Here is a 16,082-nt window from a genome sequence, read left to right as displayed (position 1 = left end):
GGCAAGATCAGAGAAGAGATTATATTATACTATTCAGCAGAGTGTTGGTTGAGTACTTCCCTTGCCTGAAGTCAATGATTAAAAGTGTGATACCAAATCAGATCACCATCCAGTACTGAAAAGAAATGGCAAATCCTTCAGAAATTATCAATTTACCAGTTGTACCCTTTAATCAAAATAAATTAGGTAATGTGTGTCCGTACCTGAGCTATCTGACTCAGCTCTTAGTTAAAGAGTACACTTCACAACCAAATGAAGTTGGGCCCCACCAATTTATGTAAATTAATAATATAAACACAAATTCCCCAATCTATTGACCCCTTCCCTGTGCTTCCTATAGTACACACCCAAAAATATGAGAACTCACATAAGATAGTTTTAATTTTACCCTGATTAAATGTACAAGGAGGATGTACTGAGGAGATTATATACATGGTATAGAAATTGACTAAGTGAAATATCATAGTCAGGATATCGACAGTCTCTCAACAATCACATTATAACTAATTTACTGATGAGAGGTGATGACCACTCCCTATACAGTTCTCATGTAAATACTCTGTGGTTAGGCAGAAAAGTTAACAAACCTCAACACAACTCACTAGCTGTCCTTGTTTTCATAGCCTGTGCCAGGAAAAGCTTTGGTACTACGTAGTATTGGGATTTGAATTGAATAAACCAAACATGCATTGGAATGCATTTAAAACACTGTTAAAAAATTATCACTACTTCATTTTATTTCTAGATATATAGTATACCTGGGAGCAACTCTACAGCACTAAAACCATGCAAGATGTGAGCACTCTCTATCAGATACGTCAGAAGTTTAGTCTGAAATGTCAGCCATCTCCTCTCCCTAACCCAAAGGGGGCGCGTCCCCTGTGGGTTAGGGAGAAGAGACGGCTGACATTTCAGACTATCAGAAGCTTGGCAAAAGGAATGTCTATCCAAGAAAGAAAAACTTCAAAGCTTCTCATGACATGACATTCAGGACAGATGTATAAAAATGTGCTGATGTTTAAATTGTGCTAGCTTGCAATTGAACAGATATAACATTCTAATTATATACACTTTAATTCATTCTATTGCAATTAAAAAAGGGGCAAAAAAAATTTACAACAGTAAATATCAAGAGGTGATTTAAATTGTCAAATGATAACTTACACTATGTGTTCATTGAAGCAATAATTTATAATAAGACATAACTTAAACAAATCCCATTTGGACATAAACTGTAAAGGGAAGGGGGAAGGTAATTTAAACATAAATTCAACACACAGTCAGCTGCACAGTTCTGTGAGAGGAGAAGTGATGGTTCCTTTTTATTTGTAAGTATAAAAAGTAATAAAGAAATAATTATGTTATTTACTTGTCTGTATGTGTTGTAGCAATGTCGAATCAAGTCCACCGTTCGCTCGCTCTTACAGGATAAAAAGTCCAGTTGCTTTGATCCGCTCTTAGGGGAAAAAAACCCAGTTCTTTCGATCGCGTGTAACAATCAACTTTGGCTTTCTCGAACACTTTCAAGGCCCGATAAAACCTTCAGGCCCGAAAACATTAACACGACTGCCATTTTGAAGCATTTGACTTCCGTTTTAATCTTAAGCATGCGCACAAAGACCGGAATCCCACGTTTTCTGGGATAAGAAATTCCATTATCCCAGAGTCTCTCCTGGCGCCACCCCGCTGACCAAAAAGCCTGAGGACTCTGGGTACGAGATTGCCCGTCGCATTGCTGTGTTCTGAAACGGCGGAGGATTGGGTTCGAGCAAGCCATATGTCTCTATCGTGTTCCTTAATCCTTTCATGCATAGATCTTCCCGTCTCTCCAATATAGACCTTGCCACACTCACAGGGAATCTTGTAGACTACTCCGTCTTGTTTTGCAGGGTCGACAGTGTCCTTAGGTCGCACTAGGTGTGATCTAAGTGTTGTGTCAGATCTGAAAACTGTCCGTATGCCTTGCTGTTGTAGGCAACGGCGAAGAGCCTCTGATAACCCTTTGACGTATGGTAGCACCGCAGTAGATTTAATTTCAGGCGCTGGTTCTTTTGTGGCTGTTTGTTTCTTTGTTTTCGTAATGTTTTTCACAAACGAAAACGGATAACCGTTAGAAACAAGAACTGATGAGAGGTGTTTCTTTTCTTGCGAGACAACTGATGGTTTAGTTATGAGGTGTTTCGATCTATCGTACAGGCACTTGACAGTACCGCGTTTTACAGATTGTGGGTGGTGTGAATCATACGCTAGGTATTGGTCAGTGTGTGTAGGCTTTCTGTAAACACTGGTAGAGAGGTAGCCATCCGAATCTCTAGTTACCAACGTGTCAAGAAAGGGTATGGTGTTGTTGGTCTCAGTTTCCATAGTGAAGCGGATCGTTGGTTGTTGACTATTGAGGTGTTGCAGGAAAATGTCAACTTTGTCTCGACTCAAGATGGTAAAGGTGTCATCCACAAAGCGTTTCCAAATCTTAGGCATACAAGGCGTAGAAGTCAAAGCTTGTTCTTCAAAATCCTCCATGTAGAGGTTAGCTATGACAGCGGATACCGGGCTACCCATGGCTGCTCCCTCTTGTTGCTCATAAATTAATCCATCATACTGGAAGTATGTGGATCTTAGAACGAAATCCAAGAGGTCCGCAATCTGTGCAGGTGTTAAAGTCGTGCGGTTAGCAAGACACGGGTCAGCTTCTAGTTTCCGTAACGCGGCCTGTACGGCGCCTTCGATAGGTACGTTTGTGAACAGTGATTCTACGTCAAAAGACACCATGATCTCGCTCTCAAGTACCCTCTCACCGTTGATAGTGGACACGAAATGAGCTGAGTTGTTGACTGTATAATCTGATTTCCCTGTTAAGGGAGATAACACATCGGCTAGGTAGGAAGACAGATCATAAGCAAAGGTGTTCACACAAGAAACTATAGGTCTCAGAGGTGTATTTACCTTGTGTATCTTAGGAAGGCCATAGATTCTAGGTGGTTGCTTATGTTTGGGCCTGATCTTATTATATACGGACTCTGTCAGGTGCCCACCTCGCTTCAGGTTCAGAAGCTTTTCAGTCAACTTTCGGCTCAAACGGTCCGTTGGGTCTTTATTAAGAAGTCGGTATGGACCCTTCTCAATCAGTGCTTTCAGTTTATCGTCATAGGTGTTTTTGTCTAACACTACACCCAATCCTCCGCCGTTTCAGAACACAGCAATGCGACGGGCCACTATCCGCTCTGGGATGAGGTTAAGTTTATTGACCGAGACCCACATTGGTACACCCGTAGGGTTAAAGAGGCTATTCACATAAGACTTCACCCTGACAACATCAATAGGGATAATGGAATTGAAATTCCGGAAGCGTGGATGCCCACGATCAAACTACACAGCAACCGATCGGTACCAAGGCGGACGGCCGAGGGAACAATTTTCTAGTCTGAACGACGAGGATCGAAATCCTCCAATCAACAACAGCCTAAGAGAGGATCGAAACGCACCAATCAACACAAACCAAGGTGCTACTTATACTGTCACGCAATCACTCGACACCATCGCCTGATGAAGACCAGCAGTATAGCGGTCGAAACGTCGCGATCCACATCCTTGTGACTCAATCGTGAGACAAACGATTAACTCATCTATCACTCTTAATGTTTTTATTGTTCACTATTAAAAATTTCTCCCAAGCAAAATTCACTGAAGACGCCGTTGACAAATTAATTACAGCTCCATTTCCAAACTCCAATTCAACCAGGTAACAGTCGAGATCCCCGATTAGTTGGGTACTCGTGCCTGGCTATAAGAAACAAGACTATAATAAAGTTATTTATGTATTATACTATTTATTTCAGCTTCGAGTGGTGAAGCACACCCTGAATTTTTATTTTGATGGTGTGGAAGGAACATCATTTAGGTAATCCTATTTTCTTCGTTATCTCAGTTCTTATTTTGTGGTGTATTCTGACAGGAATCAAATTGTTAAAGAAATGTGATGTTATGTTTTTAAACCTGGTGAGTAAATGATAGAGATTCAGTTTGCAGGATATTTTGTCCCATGAACCTAGTTTAATGGCCTAGCTCCCAAGAGTCTTCTGTAGCTCAGTGGTAGAGTTATCGGCAAGTCAAAGGTTCAACTCCTGTTTGAAGATCTCCGTCAGATTTTCTTTTTCTGAGTATACCTGTGTCACTGCGGACTACAAAAAATACATCTATCAGGAATCAATTTGTTCACAAGATGGCTCTCCAGTTCTTTCCGTCAATTCTCTTGCATCTACCAGGGTTCATTTCTGTACTTTCTTTACGTGAAAACTTCTCCCAACAGTAGGTTCTGAAAGGACCCAAAAAGTTTAAAGACCGCACCCAAAAATGCACGCAAAAGTCGCATTACAATTGAACGGTTAATAGCATAACTGTCTTGTGTGGAATTTCAGGCCGATTTTGCTCAAAACTGTCTGAATTTTTGCGTGTAGCATTCAGTTTAATCCGAGGATATTGCTTTGCATCCCCCCCCCCCCCCTCCCGATGGTTTGCGCTTTGTTTTCGAGGAAAACGAGGCCGAAATATCGAGTCAGTGAAAGAAAAGCAAAGAATAAGAGTGGAAAAACAGACACTTTGGAACGAAAAAGACCCAGAGCGATGTTATTTAATAAATTGAAGCTTAAGGCTTGGCAAAAATTCAGACACTTTTGACAAAACGAAAAATCGAGCTAAAAGTGGACACAAGACTGTTATGCTCTCAGCCTTCCAATTATTACATTAATATATTTAATTGAAAAGTGCGTTTTTAAAGGAGGGGTCCTGGAGAGCTTGTTTGTGGCATTCTACAATATTCAATAATGTTTTTGCTTTTCTTTTCAAGTCTTGGTTTGGCAACTCCTCAGCTGGGATACAAGTATAACCTGACAGGATACACACATCCACAAGTCATTTGTAAGTAAAACCTATTGTTTAGTGACTTAATTTGAAGTCCGAGCATGACCTGATTTAATAGATATGTGGTCTCAGTTGACAACGGCGCGCGTATTAAGAACACCAAAAAGATAGTCGAAATAGACTGAAAATTAATTTTAAAGATCATAAAATCGACGCTTTAAAAGACTTACAACCGACGTTTCGGCAATGCTGTCGGTTGTAACTCTTTTAACAGCGTCGAGCGTCCTCAAGTGACGTTCCCGTTGTGTTGCTAAATCAGCCTATTTTCTCATGCAATGTTGTAATCCTTGTAAACAGGGTTTATGGCAAACTAAAACAATACTACAAGAGCTTTTATAGTGTCAAAAATGTAGGGAAACTTGATTCGATTGTTGTTTTATTCCTGTGACATGCTAGTTTTCCGTAAAAAAAGAAAAAAAAAAGATTAACGTTAACAAAAGCCTGTTTGAAAAAAAAATAGATACTTACAGGTAGGAAAAACCTGGATTCACATTGAGACCTAAAAAACAGAGGAATACTTTGTGGAAGATATTCCTTGGACTTTGTTGTGTTCTTTCTGCACAGTGAATTTTTTTAAAAAAATATTTCTTACCTAATCTTACTGCAGCTGAACTGCACCAACTGCTTTTAAAGCAAGACAGCAAAAACACTGCAATTGAGAGGTGGTAAGTAGTATGATAGATTCGCACTTAGGAAATTTGTTCATGAAAAATGTTGGAGTAGTGTGATCTAGTACTAGTAAAATGTCAAAGTTTAGCTCCTCTGAGAAGACGCTCCCCCACGCAAGAAAATGTAAGCCCCAAAATCTCGGATGCAAACATCCTGCCTATAATGGAGACTAAGATAGACTCTTAAGGTTACCCATATTCTCGTTTTGATTCGAAGAATTGTACTGTTGTTTCATTTCACAGGCCATACTGCAGGAATGTAGTGTTTGCAGATTCAAGTCCACTGGAACAGCTCATCAATGAAACAAAAGCTGGAGACACAAACCTTTGTAAGCGGTTTGTTTTGTTATAAAACAACACAACAGTCAACAGTGCAAAGACCAACCTAGTTCTCTGGTCTTCTGATGGACTGAAGGCTGTAGCGCTAACCTTAATACAGCGACGATTCTCACGACGTAGATACAACATTTCGAATGCCTGCTGCATTTTTTATCAGTTCTGATTAGAAAGCTTTGATCCCACAAATCATATAGATTATTTGACTTACTGTGTTTTCAATTTAAAGAATGTGTATTAGGCAGAGTATTTACAAAGAAAGGTCCTCTCACTGTCGTTTGACTTCAAGCCTCGTCTGTGAAAATGTGCCACCGTAGTTAGGATTTGTTAAACGTTAAGCAGCTGTTGACGTCATGGCTCGTTTACATGTATGAATCAAGCATAAGCATAAGTCCATCATAATTAGGCACAGCTTAACATGTTTACATGTGTAATAAGCAAAACAACAACAATAACAACTTTATTCACATCTCCTTGCTTTCCAAAATTTTCAAATTGTAATATGTCACAAACTTTACATATAGTATATACAATCACTGTTTACACTGAATAGAGCGCTTTTCAATTGTCACCCGCGCCAAGCGCGGGAAAACATGTGCGAGCAAGTCACGATTGGTTTTGGTTTTGCTTCTCATTGGTTGAAAAAGAGGCGCGAATTTCCCTAAACCAATCACAGAGCGAGGGAAAGCAAGGGAAAGCACAAGATGAGATGCTAAACTAGCATAAACTGTACGACGCTTTTTTTTGTCTTCTTGTGTTTATGGTTGTTCGTCCTGGTTTATCCAGGCAATACAGCAATGCAAGCGTAAGAGAAAGAGAAAGCACAAGACAAGCTATACAGATGAACATCTGTTAGGCACTGTTAGTAACATCTATGCTTCACTGTAGGTCACAATATGGATTTACTTAGTGGTCTGCTGGTGGATATGACTGTCACATCTAACATGTCAAAAGTTTGGAGCAGTAAAGCAGCAGTTCAGAGCAGTAAATCAAAGTAAGTTGACAATGCTTAAGGATCAACTTTGCAAAACTTAAGTAACAGTTAACTTAATTTTTTACCATGGCGCACATATGCGCAAACTTTATTCCTCAAACGGTGGTCAAATCTACAACAAACTAGTTTGCAGTGCGACGCGCCTTACCATGGCCACCCAACAAACTTTTTTTTTGCAAGTTAGCTAATCAGGATACGCAAATTTGATTAACGGTCACGCCTCCTTGCAAAGTCCAACAGGCAAGTGACGCAATAACGAATTATTGAAAACATGTCATTTTGTATTTTATGGCTTACTAGAAAAAAAAGTCTGTAACTCATAACATTACCAAGAAGGCATCTTATCTTATCGTATCGTGTAGTATGGTATCATGTCGTATCGTTTCTTATCTCATCTTTTCTTACTGCATTGTATCTTATCTTATCGTATTGTATCTTATCTCATTGTATTGCATCTTATATCTTATCGTATCGTATTCTGTGGTATCGTATCGTATCTTGTCCTATGGTATCGAATCGTATATTATCTTATGGTATCGTATCGTATATTATATTATGGTCTCGTATAGTATCGTATCTTTTCATCGTGTCGGATCTTACTTTGTCTCGACATACCTTCAGTCTCTTCTTATCTTGTCTTATCAACAATCCTCTCTATCAACAATTTAAAAAAACGTATTTTGAAGACACTCTGGGTAAGTGTAGGAATCACCTGCCTATCACTTAGACTAGCAAGTGATAGATAAGGTGCACAAAAATAGTGGTAATATTTTGTCTCAGAGATATCCATACTCCTTCCTTCAAAGTATTGATATAAGAAACCGACATTGGCTTTTGAGAAACCTCTCCTCTATGGAATTTCCAATGATCTCTCGAGGGGTGGGGTGATGGATATTTTCTGGAACTGTCCAATGTGTCCGTGTCGATAAGTCATTTTACTTCTTTATGTTTCTTGCAGAGAGGATGTTAAGGAGATATTTGTGAGGACCTTCTGGGGACTGACTCGAAATCTTAGGTTAGTACATTTGTTGTTGGCAAGTTAGTTGAAGAAATCGTCATTGAATGCAGTAATTTTGTCAGAAAATCGTAATGATGTATTTCACGGATTTACAAGATGTATAAAGCGTTGAATTGCACCACAAGCAGGTACTACCAAGTAATTTGAGAGTTTCGTACAACAATATCGTTAAGTAACGAGTCGGATGCCGATTTCAAAATATAGATTTTGATGGAAAAAAAGTCCCTACCTTTGTTTCGCATGTAAACGCTAGCATGCACGCATGCCAAAACCATCATGTGTAATGATTACACCGAGCAAAAACGTTCCGCTCAAAACGTTTACTGAACAAATTTTCAAAAAAGTTACAGTGACCAAAAAATAACTCAGCTCAAAACGTCACCTACCTTGTTGTTGCACAAATTCCTGATAGGAACACTCGGAATTTCTTTTTCCGAGTTTCTAAAGTTTGCCTGTGTCATTACTGAATAATACATCATTCTCATCAATCAAACTATAAGAATCCTGGGCCCAGATGTCCAAAAGTGGATTAACGCTAATCCCCGATGAAAGTTAACCGACGTTTTCATTTACGCTTATTAAAAGTGTTTTTCAAAGCTAATTTTAGACTAATGATAAAGAAAAGTCCATGTCAAAACGGAGGGACAAAAATCTTTTTGAAAAAAAAATCTTAATTGATTAGTAATTTCACTCGAATCAAAGTTCACACTTATCCAGGATTAGCTTAATCGGGCTTACAACTACTGGGCCCTGGCTGTGAACACTTTATTATCACTTGTCCAATAATCGGAGTTGTCATCAGGAGACTCAGAAGTTACAACTGATCACATTTTATGATGACTGAAAGACTGTAAAACTTCTTTTGTTAGTTTGACACAGAACAAGCTTGGTTCCACCTCACAAGGCAACTTTGTTGGAAGAGTTTTTGGATCACAACTTCCAAATACCTCCATCATGTATACAACTCCCTACATTGCAGGTATATATTGTCACGTTTTCTTCACTATTTTTTTTATTCTCCGCTAAGAAGACTTCAACATTAGTAAAGGAACCTTCACTCCTACAGCAAATTGACGTGAAATTGTTGGAGATACTGTCTTAATATCAAAGCTTAGTTCAAAAAGTAGAGCTCTAAAAATTGGATTTTATTATCGCCTTTCTTCGTTTTCAAAGTTTTGGCGCGACGCCATCTTGGATTCCATGACGTCATACGGTTGCCGAATTATTCGACACAAAAGAACCTCAGTCTTCTTCCTGACAATAGCGGCAACCGTATGACGTCATCCAAAATGGCGGCGCGCGGGAAATTTAAACACGAAAAGGGGCGATGATCATGTTCAAGTTTTAGAACACTAAAATACTATCTACACTTGTAATTCAAGTTGTTATAAGAGTGGAGGTTTGCTTAAATTATGTTAACTGTCAAGGCTTTACTAAGCCTGTTTGTATTTTTCTCTCCAATTTCTGTCTTAAACTTGTTTTCCATTTTTATGTTGCAGCTAAATCTGAGCAGAACACCTCGTCTGTGTTTGCCTACAAGAGAATTTTTGTACACCAGCGGCCTGTAGCAGGTTAGTATGAAATAATTATGCTGGATTAAATACGCAACAGTAATTATTATTGCCATTGTTGTTATCATCTAAGGGCGATTAATTGGGCCGATTTGGTCCAATTTGATAAGTGAGCGGACGAAAATTTTTTGAACGGCTTCAAAAACTCTCCTGGAAAAGCGTGTGTCAAGAGAGTTCATAACAATGATGCTTTTGTTAACGTTGGAAATCAGCATACGAGACAAACATTAATTGAACACCGCATACTAATAAGGAGGAGGTTTTATCGGGGTTTAAAACCACTGCACGTGATGTTTTATCGACCATTTGATAGGTCAATGGTCTTTTGAATTATTAATGAGTTTTTGTAATGAGCGTAGTGCTTAATAATTGTGGCCTTTTGATGCTAACGCAAAACTACTGAATTTTACTAAGAAACAGAAAACGGAGAGGGGCAAATGTAAGTTAAACAGGGTCAAGTGGTCATTTCTGCCGTTTTGCGCAAACATAATTCTAATCTCCCCACTTTATCGGTACCTGTAAATTAACCTAAAGGCTTTGTCTAATGATTGGTGGCTGTGAATTTTTCATCCCAGTTTTAGGTTATGAGATGGACATGGATTACTTTGTCTCAGAGTATTTTGTGAAAAAGACAATGGTAAGTTGTGAATACACCATGCAGTTGGCATTTGCTTGCAAATTCAGCTGGGCTGTTTTGCTGTGATAAAAGTAAATAAATAAATAAATGAATAAATAAATAAATAAATAAATAAACAAACAAACAAACAAATAAATAAATGAATAAATAAATAAATAAATAAATAAATAAATAAATAAATAAGTAAATAAATAAATGAATAAAAAACTAAATCAATGAATCAATCACTTTATTTAAGGAAAGTGTCTCCTTTTGCTCTTGTTCATCCGTTCTGCGTATCTCTCGTTGGTCCAAGAACGTTTCTCAACGGCGGTGCTTGCTAAAACAAATACCTATACAGCAGGAGGCACTGCCCTTAATTGTCAATGTATTTAGCGTGGAGCATTAATTGGGGATAAACACCAGGTCGAAATGGAATTTGGAAATGTTGGTTTTTGAGGAGATGGGAAACCGGAACACTCGGAGAAAAACCTGTCGGAGCGAGGACGAGAATCGACAACAAATTATGACGTATAATAGCACGTGTTAAATTCCCAAGTTTCTTACTTCAGTATTTTTTTTCAGTGTAATATTAGCTGTGACAGCATTGTCAAAAACGTTGTAAGTCGATATTCAGTCGTTATAATATCAAGTGAACTGTCAAGTCCTCTCTCCATTTTGATATATAACATAAAACAGTCTCTAAACCGCAAACTATTGATGTGTAGTTCTAAATTAGTGTTGTATATCCACTGATGGACTTCGAGCTTTTCAAGAACACGTTTAGATATAGGTCGATATAAGGTACTTTTAGAAACCACATGTCTTCTTACATCTTATGTTGACACATAATATGAAGCCAAACATTTACACCTAAACTTTATGAAAACTTTATGAAATAATATTGTCTTTACTAGTGCGATGGACGACCAGAGTGTGATATTCACTGCGACAGGACTGTCAAAAACGATGTAAGTCGATATTCAGTCGTTATTATAAAATGTCAAAACTGAATGGCTTAACACTGCCTAAAAAGCGTTAAAACGAACGTTTAAAATAACAAGACGTTTCCATTTAAACTCTTTGATCTTCATCGTTGTGATGGAATTATCATGTTTACCATTTTTTAGCCAGTGTCAAACTATTCAGTTTTAGATTTTTATTGTGTATATTCCCGGCCGCTTAATAATTTTCAATTCAGTCATTATGCTGTACTTGGATCAAACAAACTGATGTAAACTTACCGGGCCAATGCAATGATTTTACTCAGTAAGCTCTGTGATTGGTTAGCAAAACTCGCGCCATTTTCTCGACCAATGAGAAACAAAACTAAAACAAACCAATAGTGATTTTCCCGCGCTTGGCGCCGGTTACATTGCTTCGAATTTTGATTGGTTCATATTGCGCTGTTTGCATCTGTTGTCATTGGCCAGAGTAAACACTTTGGTTGTTGTTAAAAACCGCTCTTTCCAACTACAAGGTTAATGGTGCAGTCTTTGTTAGGAGCAGGGGGTAGCAAAATGTGCTGTCGACAGGTGGCTCTAATTGAACTGATTTGTCGCGTTCATTCTTTGAACTTTTGATGAACCATTGAAGGGTATCACAGATGTTGCTATCCACTCTAGAAGTTTTCAAAAACCCTGGTAAATAACAAGTACTCAGGCACCTGGAAGAAGTAAAGTTATTAATGATTTTTCTACCAATCTTTTCGTTGATATTTTAATCATTTATCATTTTCCATTAGTTTGAAGGTCTCTACTGTTACCTCCTTGATGAAAATGGTTTCGTGGTGGCTGGAAATGACGGCAGTGTAAGTGTCATCTTTTTTAACACTATTTCGTTTGAGTTCGTGATTACTTGAATTACAATACTGTTCGAAAGAAGATATTGTCGGACGAAAACAAAAACTGTCCGAAAATTGTTTCTTATGGAAAAAACAAAACATATACATATTCGGAGCATTTTACTGTACGGACGTTTTCGATTATGAATAATTTACGTAAATTTAACAATTGTCCTGCGAAATCGCAAGGGAATATCACCTGATACATGTTATGTATCAGATAATGTGATTATCATGTTGTTCTAGCTACCAATTTTGAAATTTGTTGGAGCGACTTGGAAAAATGTATGGCCGCGCTACGCATTATTATTTTTTAGACACTCTTCACTCTGTTTTGGGCTGTTTTTGCTCAAAGTATGTTCTCTAGGTTGTTGTGTTCAAACTGGACTGTCTTACTTGTGTTCACTGAGTTAATTTAACATTTTTTTTTTACCCGTTGTATCCAGTTGCCGTGAACCTCATTATGAAAACGAGGCTAAGTGCAAATTTATATGAAAGTTAAGCTTTGTAGTTAGCCTCGCTTCCATAATGAGGTTCACGGCAACTCGGAAACGGCCTATTTTGTACAAGAGCATTTGTTTTGTGTTTCAGTCAGCTGGTAAGTTCTTTGGCAGAGTAGACGCACCTGTTATGGAGACGTTAATTCGCTCTGATGAAAATAGTACGTCTGGAATATACAACAAGTGAGTTGATGTGCAGTTTGCATCAATTTTTATTGTCATCGTTTTACTGACAGACACACTACACGTCAATCGTTCCCATCCGAGATAGTTAAGATTGCTTCAGACCGCATAGTAGTTCCCTAAATTTTGGACGTTTTTTGTACTTTTGGAAAGAACATCTTTAAATTATGAAATTGTACTGACTTTGAGCTTCAGATGTTGCCTTAAGGACGGTGCCTACTAATACCGAAGTATTTTTGTGTGGTTTATGACTGTGTGGGGTAAGTAGACATTAGCAAGGGCTATTGGAATCCAAAAAGAAAATTGGGGGTAACCACGCATTTTTCAGAGATAATTATGCAATAATATCTCTAAAAAGCGCCAAAATATAAAGCAATGTATGGGATTTTTTCCTAAATTGAAGCTTAATTATCTTTGGAAAATGCATGGTTACCCCCAATTTTCTTTTGAGATACTAAAAGCATTTGCTAAGTTTTGCTTTCTCCGCATAGTTTTAAACCGCGCAAAAATATTCCTGTGTTAGTAGGCACCACGCATAGGAAACCCGAGTATCTCGCGATGCGCAGAACGTATGCGCGGTACCAATAGTAGGCACCGTCCTTAATGTAAAGTGAGTGAATATACAGATGCTTGTATGCTGGTAAAAACCAACTGTGGTGAGTTGTATTGATTTCCAGTTGTTATTTCAATCGATCAGGGTGGTGTTGACAGACTTCCAAGCCGTCTGCGAGGAGAAAAGCGGTGTTAACAGCAGAGGAACTTCGCTTTTCCTTAAGGTTGGATTATTTTTCACAAATATAATCAGCTTTCGCTAATTGTTTCGAGACTTTGCAAACAAAATCTTTACAAGGAAAAAGTAATATATTTTATTTACTGTACACAACAGTGAATCGGTGCAATCCCCTGTCTTTTCTTGCAAATAATGAGCTGAAATTTATTTTAAATAGTCTTTTGAAACGCCTTTCAATCGTTTTATGGCATAGACTGGTTTGTTTAATAGCTCGTTGATTGATCTTGCATAGTTGATCGATATAATCTCAATCATAAATCATCGTTTACTTCATTAATGTCGTGTCCTCAAACTTTCCACCAGTAAGAGACTTAACCTTTTTATCTTATTAATAAAAACTCAGTTGAAAAGTGTCTGATTTGCATGTTGGTTAATTTAGGAAATCGTTACTTACTAGCTTATACATCCTGTAGTTTGACAATTAACATGACCGTTTATTGGAACAATCTCTCCACAAAATAATCACACGGACCTTCTCTTCTATCGTTTCAGCCTCTCTTATCTCTCTCTGCGTACGCAGAGTGGTGGACAACCAAAGCAATTTGGTATGCTTTTCAATAGGCCGTTTTCACGATGGCGTCATTTGACTACAACTACCAGAATTCATTTTGTTTTCCTTTTCAAATTCAAATTTTGTAATCCCAGTGGAGAGCAAAGAACTATAGCTCTAATTAGTATGAGAAAACAAAAAACTGAGGGATTCTGGTAGTTGTAGTCAAATGACGCTCTAGTGAAAAATGTCCTATTGTATTCTGTTTGTCTTGGAGTACCTTCCATTTGCGGGAACTGGCTGGCAAGACGTAACCGACCAGTCTGTAAATCAAATGCGTCATTTAAAGGGATGGTGTTGCAACATGTTGAAAAATAATCACTAAATGATACGCGCTTTTTTGAGGAAATTCGATGTACTAGAATAAAACTTATCCTTCAAATTGGAACATTCCGTTTACGGACTGACTGGGTCTGGCCGGCTAGATCTGACAAAATCTTACTTTGGGCAAGGCCGAATGTTTGATCTTAGTTATAAAACTAATCGTACAAAGGATAGTTTTTATTAACTTTCAGTGTAATTTAATTAACAACAATAAGAATGAATGTTAGGTTGTATATCTTATAGAATATTTTTAGTATCTCTAGCATTTTTATAGCTTTTTTTCCCCTCATAGTATATACAATTATTGTACGTAATTTAGCCAATGGCTACCATGTACATGCTAATTAAGTATCTCTCTCTCTCTCTCTCTCTCTCTCTCTCTCTCTCTCTCTCTCTCTCTCTCTCTCTCTCTCTCTCTCCCTCTCCCTCTCCCTCTCCCTCTCCCTCTCCCTCTCCCTCTCCCTCTCCCTCTCCCTCTCCCTCTCCCTCTCCCTCTCCCTCTCCCTCTCCCTCTCCCTCTCCCTCTCCCTCTCCCTCTCCCTCTCCCTCTCCCTCTCCCTCTCCCTCTCCCTCTCCCTCTCCCTCTCCCTCTCCCTCTCCCTCTCCCTCTCTCTCTCCCTCTCTCTCTCTCTCTCTCTCTCTCTATCTATCTATCTATCTATCTATCTATCTATCTATCTATCTATCTATCTATCTATCTATCTATCTATCTATCTATCTATCTATCTATCTATCTATCTATCTATCTATCTATCTATCTATCTATCTATCTATCTATCTAAGCGCTCTTAGAGCAAATTCTTTTGAGGCTTTTCCAGAATATGAATACATGGAATAGACAGTATCGTGGGTTTTTTTGTTTTGCTTTGTTTTAACCCATACCTTTTCCAGAATGTACAGAATAGTCTTCCATTTATTTTGTCCCTGATAGCAGAATGAGCAGAATACTGTTTGCTCACAGTAAGAGAAATTAGGCACCTTCAGATTTTACTACAAGTACGAGATTGAGTACGAATACGACTCTTCAAATTTCAAATCAGTAACATCTCCAAAACTCTCACTCTTTCCTGTTGTTTACCAGAAGATAACAAGACCCTAGAAACAAGAATGGTGTGACAAGCGGTTATCTAAACCACGCAAACTACCAAAACTCTCACTCTTTCCTGTTGTTTACCAGCATATAACAAGACCCTAGAAACAAGATTGGTGTGATAAGCGGTTATCTAAACCAAGAAAACTAGATTTGAAAAGTCGTACTCGTACTCAATCTCGTACTCGTAGGCAAATCTGAAGGTCCCTATTGTGTTTTTGAGAAGGTGTTCGGTTGAGTCGGAATCAGGGGCAGAAATGTGTTTTTTAGGAAACTGATATTTTGTGAATTGCTGTACAAGAATGCGCCTTTAACCTTAGTTCAGGAATTAGGAGTGTGTTTTTCTTTTCTCCTTTCCTTTGTTCTAGATATCTTATAATTTCTTTCTCTTCAATTTCAGGTCTTTGCTGTATTTTAATCTATATAGGTAAGTAAACTTTTCATAGTATTTATTTCTCCTTTTTTGTTGTTAGTTTTCACTGAGGGATTCTTAAAAAGGGATAACCTCAAGGTTCTCCTTTTCAAGTTGATTTGAATTTGAATAAAGTATTATTATATTTTGATGTTTCTAACTGAAAAAGATTTTAGCACTGAACTTTGTGTTCTTTTATTGTGGAATAATGCAATGAGTGATCCATACTCATATTCACTTTAAACAGAAACAATTCCTCAGAAATTCAAG

General features: G+C 38.0%; 1 protein-coding gene across 2 annotated transcripts in view; it reads left to right on the top strand.

Moving 5' to 3' along the window:
• LOC146485812 (voltage-dependent calcium channel subunit alpha-2/delta-3-like) overlaps positions 1-16,082 on the top strand; it is a 42,320-nt gene that overhangs the window by 18,680 nt on the left and 7,558 nt on the right. For both annotated transcript variants that reach the window (XM_085103176.1, XM_085103177.1), the window contains exons 19-33: positions 3,837-3,898; positions 4,844-4,914; positions 5,525-5,582; positions 5,829-5,914; positions 6,810-6,915; positions 7,874-7,930; positions 8,803-8,912; positions 9,433-9,504; positions 10,080-10,141; positions 11,038-11,091; positions 11,865-11,930; positions 12,555-12,646; positions 13,344-13,422; positions 13,929-13,981; positions 15,801-15,827. In XM_085103176.1, coding sequence (XP_084959302.1) covers positions 3,837-3,898; positions 4,844-4,914; positions 5,525-5,582; positions 5,829-5,914; positions 6,810-6,915; positions 7,874-7,930; positions 8,803-8,912; positions 9,433-9,504; positions 10,080-10,141; positions 11,038-11,091; positions 11,865-11,930; positions 12,555-12,646; positions 13,344-13,422; positions 13,929-13,981; positions 15,801-15,827 — 1,055 coding nt within the window. The remainder of the gene's footprint in view (positions 1-3,836; positions 3,899-4,843; positions 4,915-5,524; positions 5,583-5,828; positions 5,915-6,809; positions 6,916-7,873; positions 7,931-8,802; positions 8,913-9,432; positions 9,505-10,079; positions 10,142-11,037; positions 11,092-11,864; positions 11,931-12,554; positions 12,647-13,343; positions 13,423-13,928; positions 13,982-15,800; positions 15,828-16,082) is intronic.

The sequence above is a fragment of the Pavona decussata genome, unplaced genomic scaffold (genome assembly GCF_977016875.1).
Source record: "Pavona decussata unplaced genomic scaffold, jaPavDecu1.1 SCAFFOLD_25, whole genome shotgun sequence".
NCBI classification, from domain to species: domain Eukaryota; kingdom Metazoa; phylum Cnidaria; class Anthozoa; order Scleractinia; family Agariciidae; genus Pavona; species Pavona decussata.
Note: the sequence above shows the minus strand (reverse complement) of the source record. Positions and strands in the feature narration are given on the sequence as shown.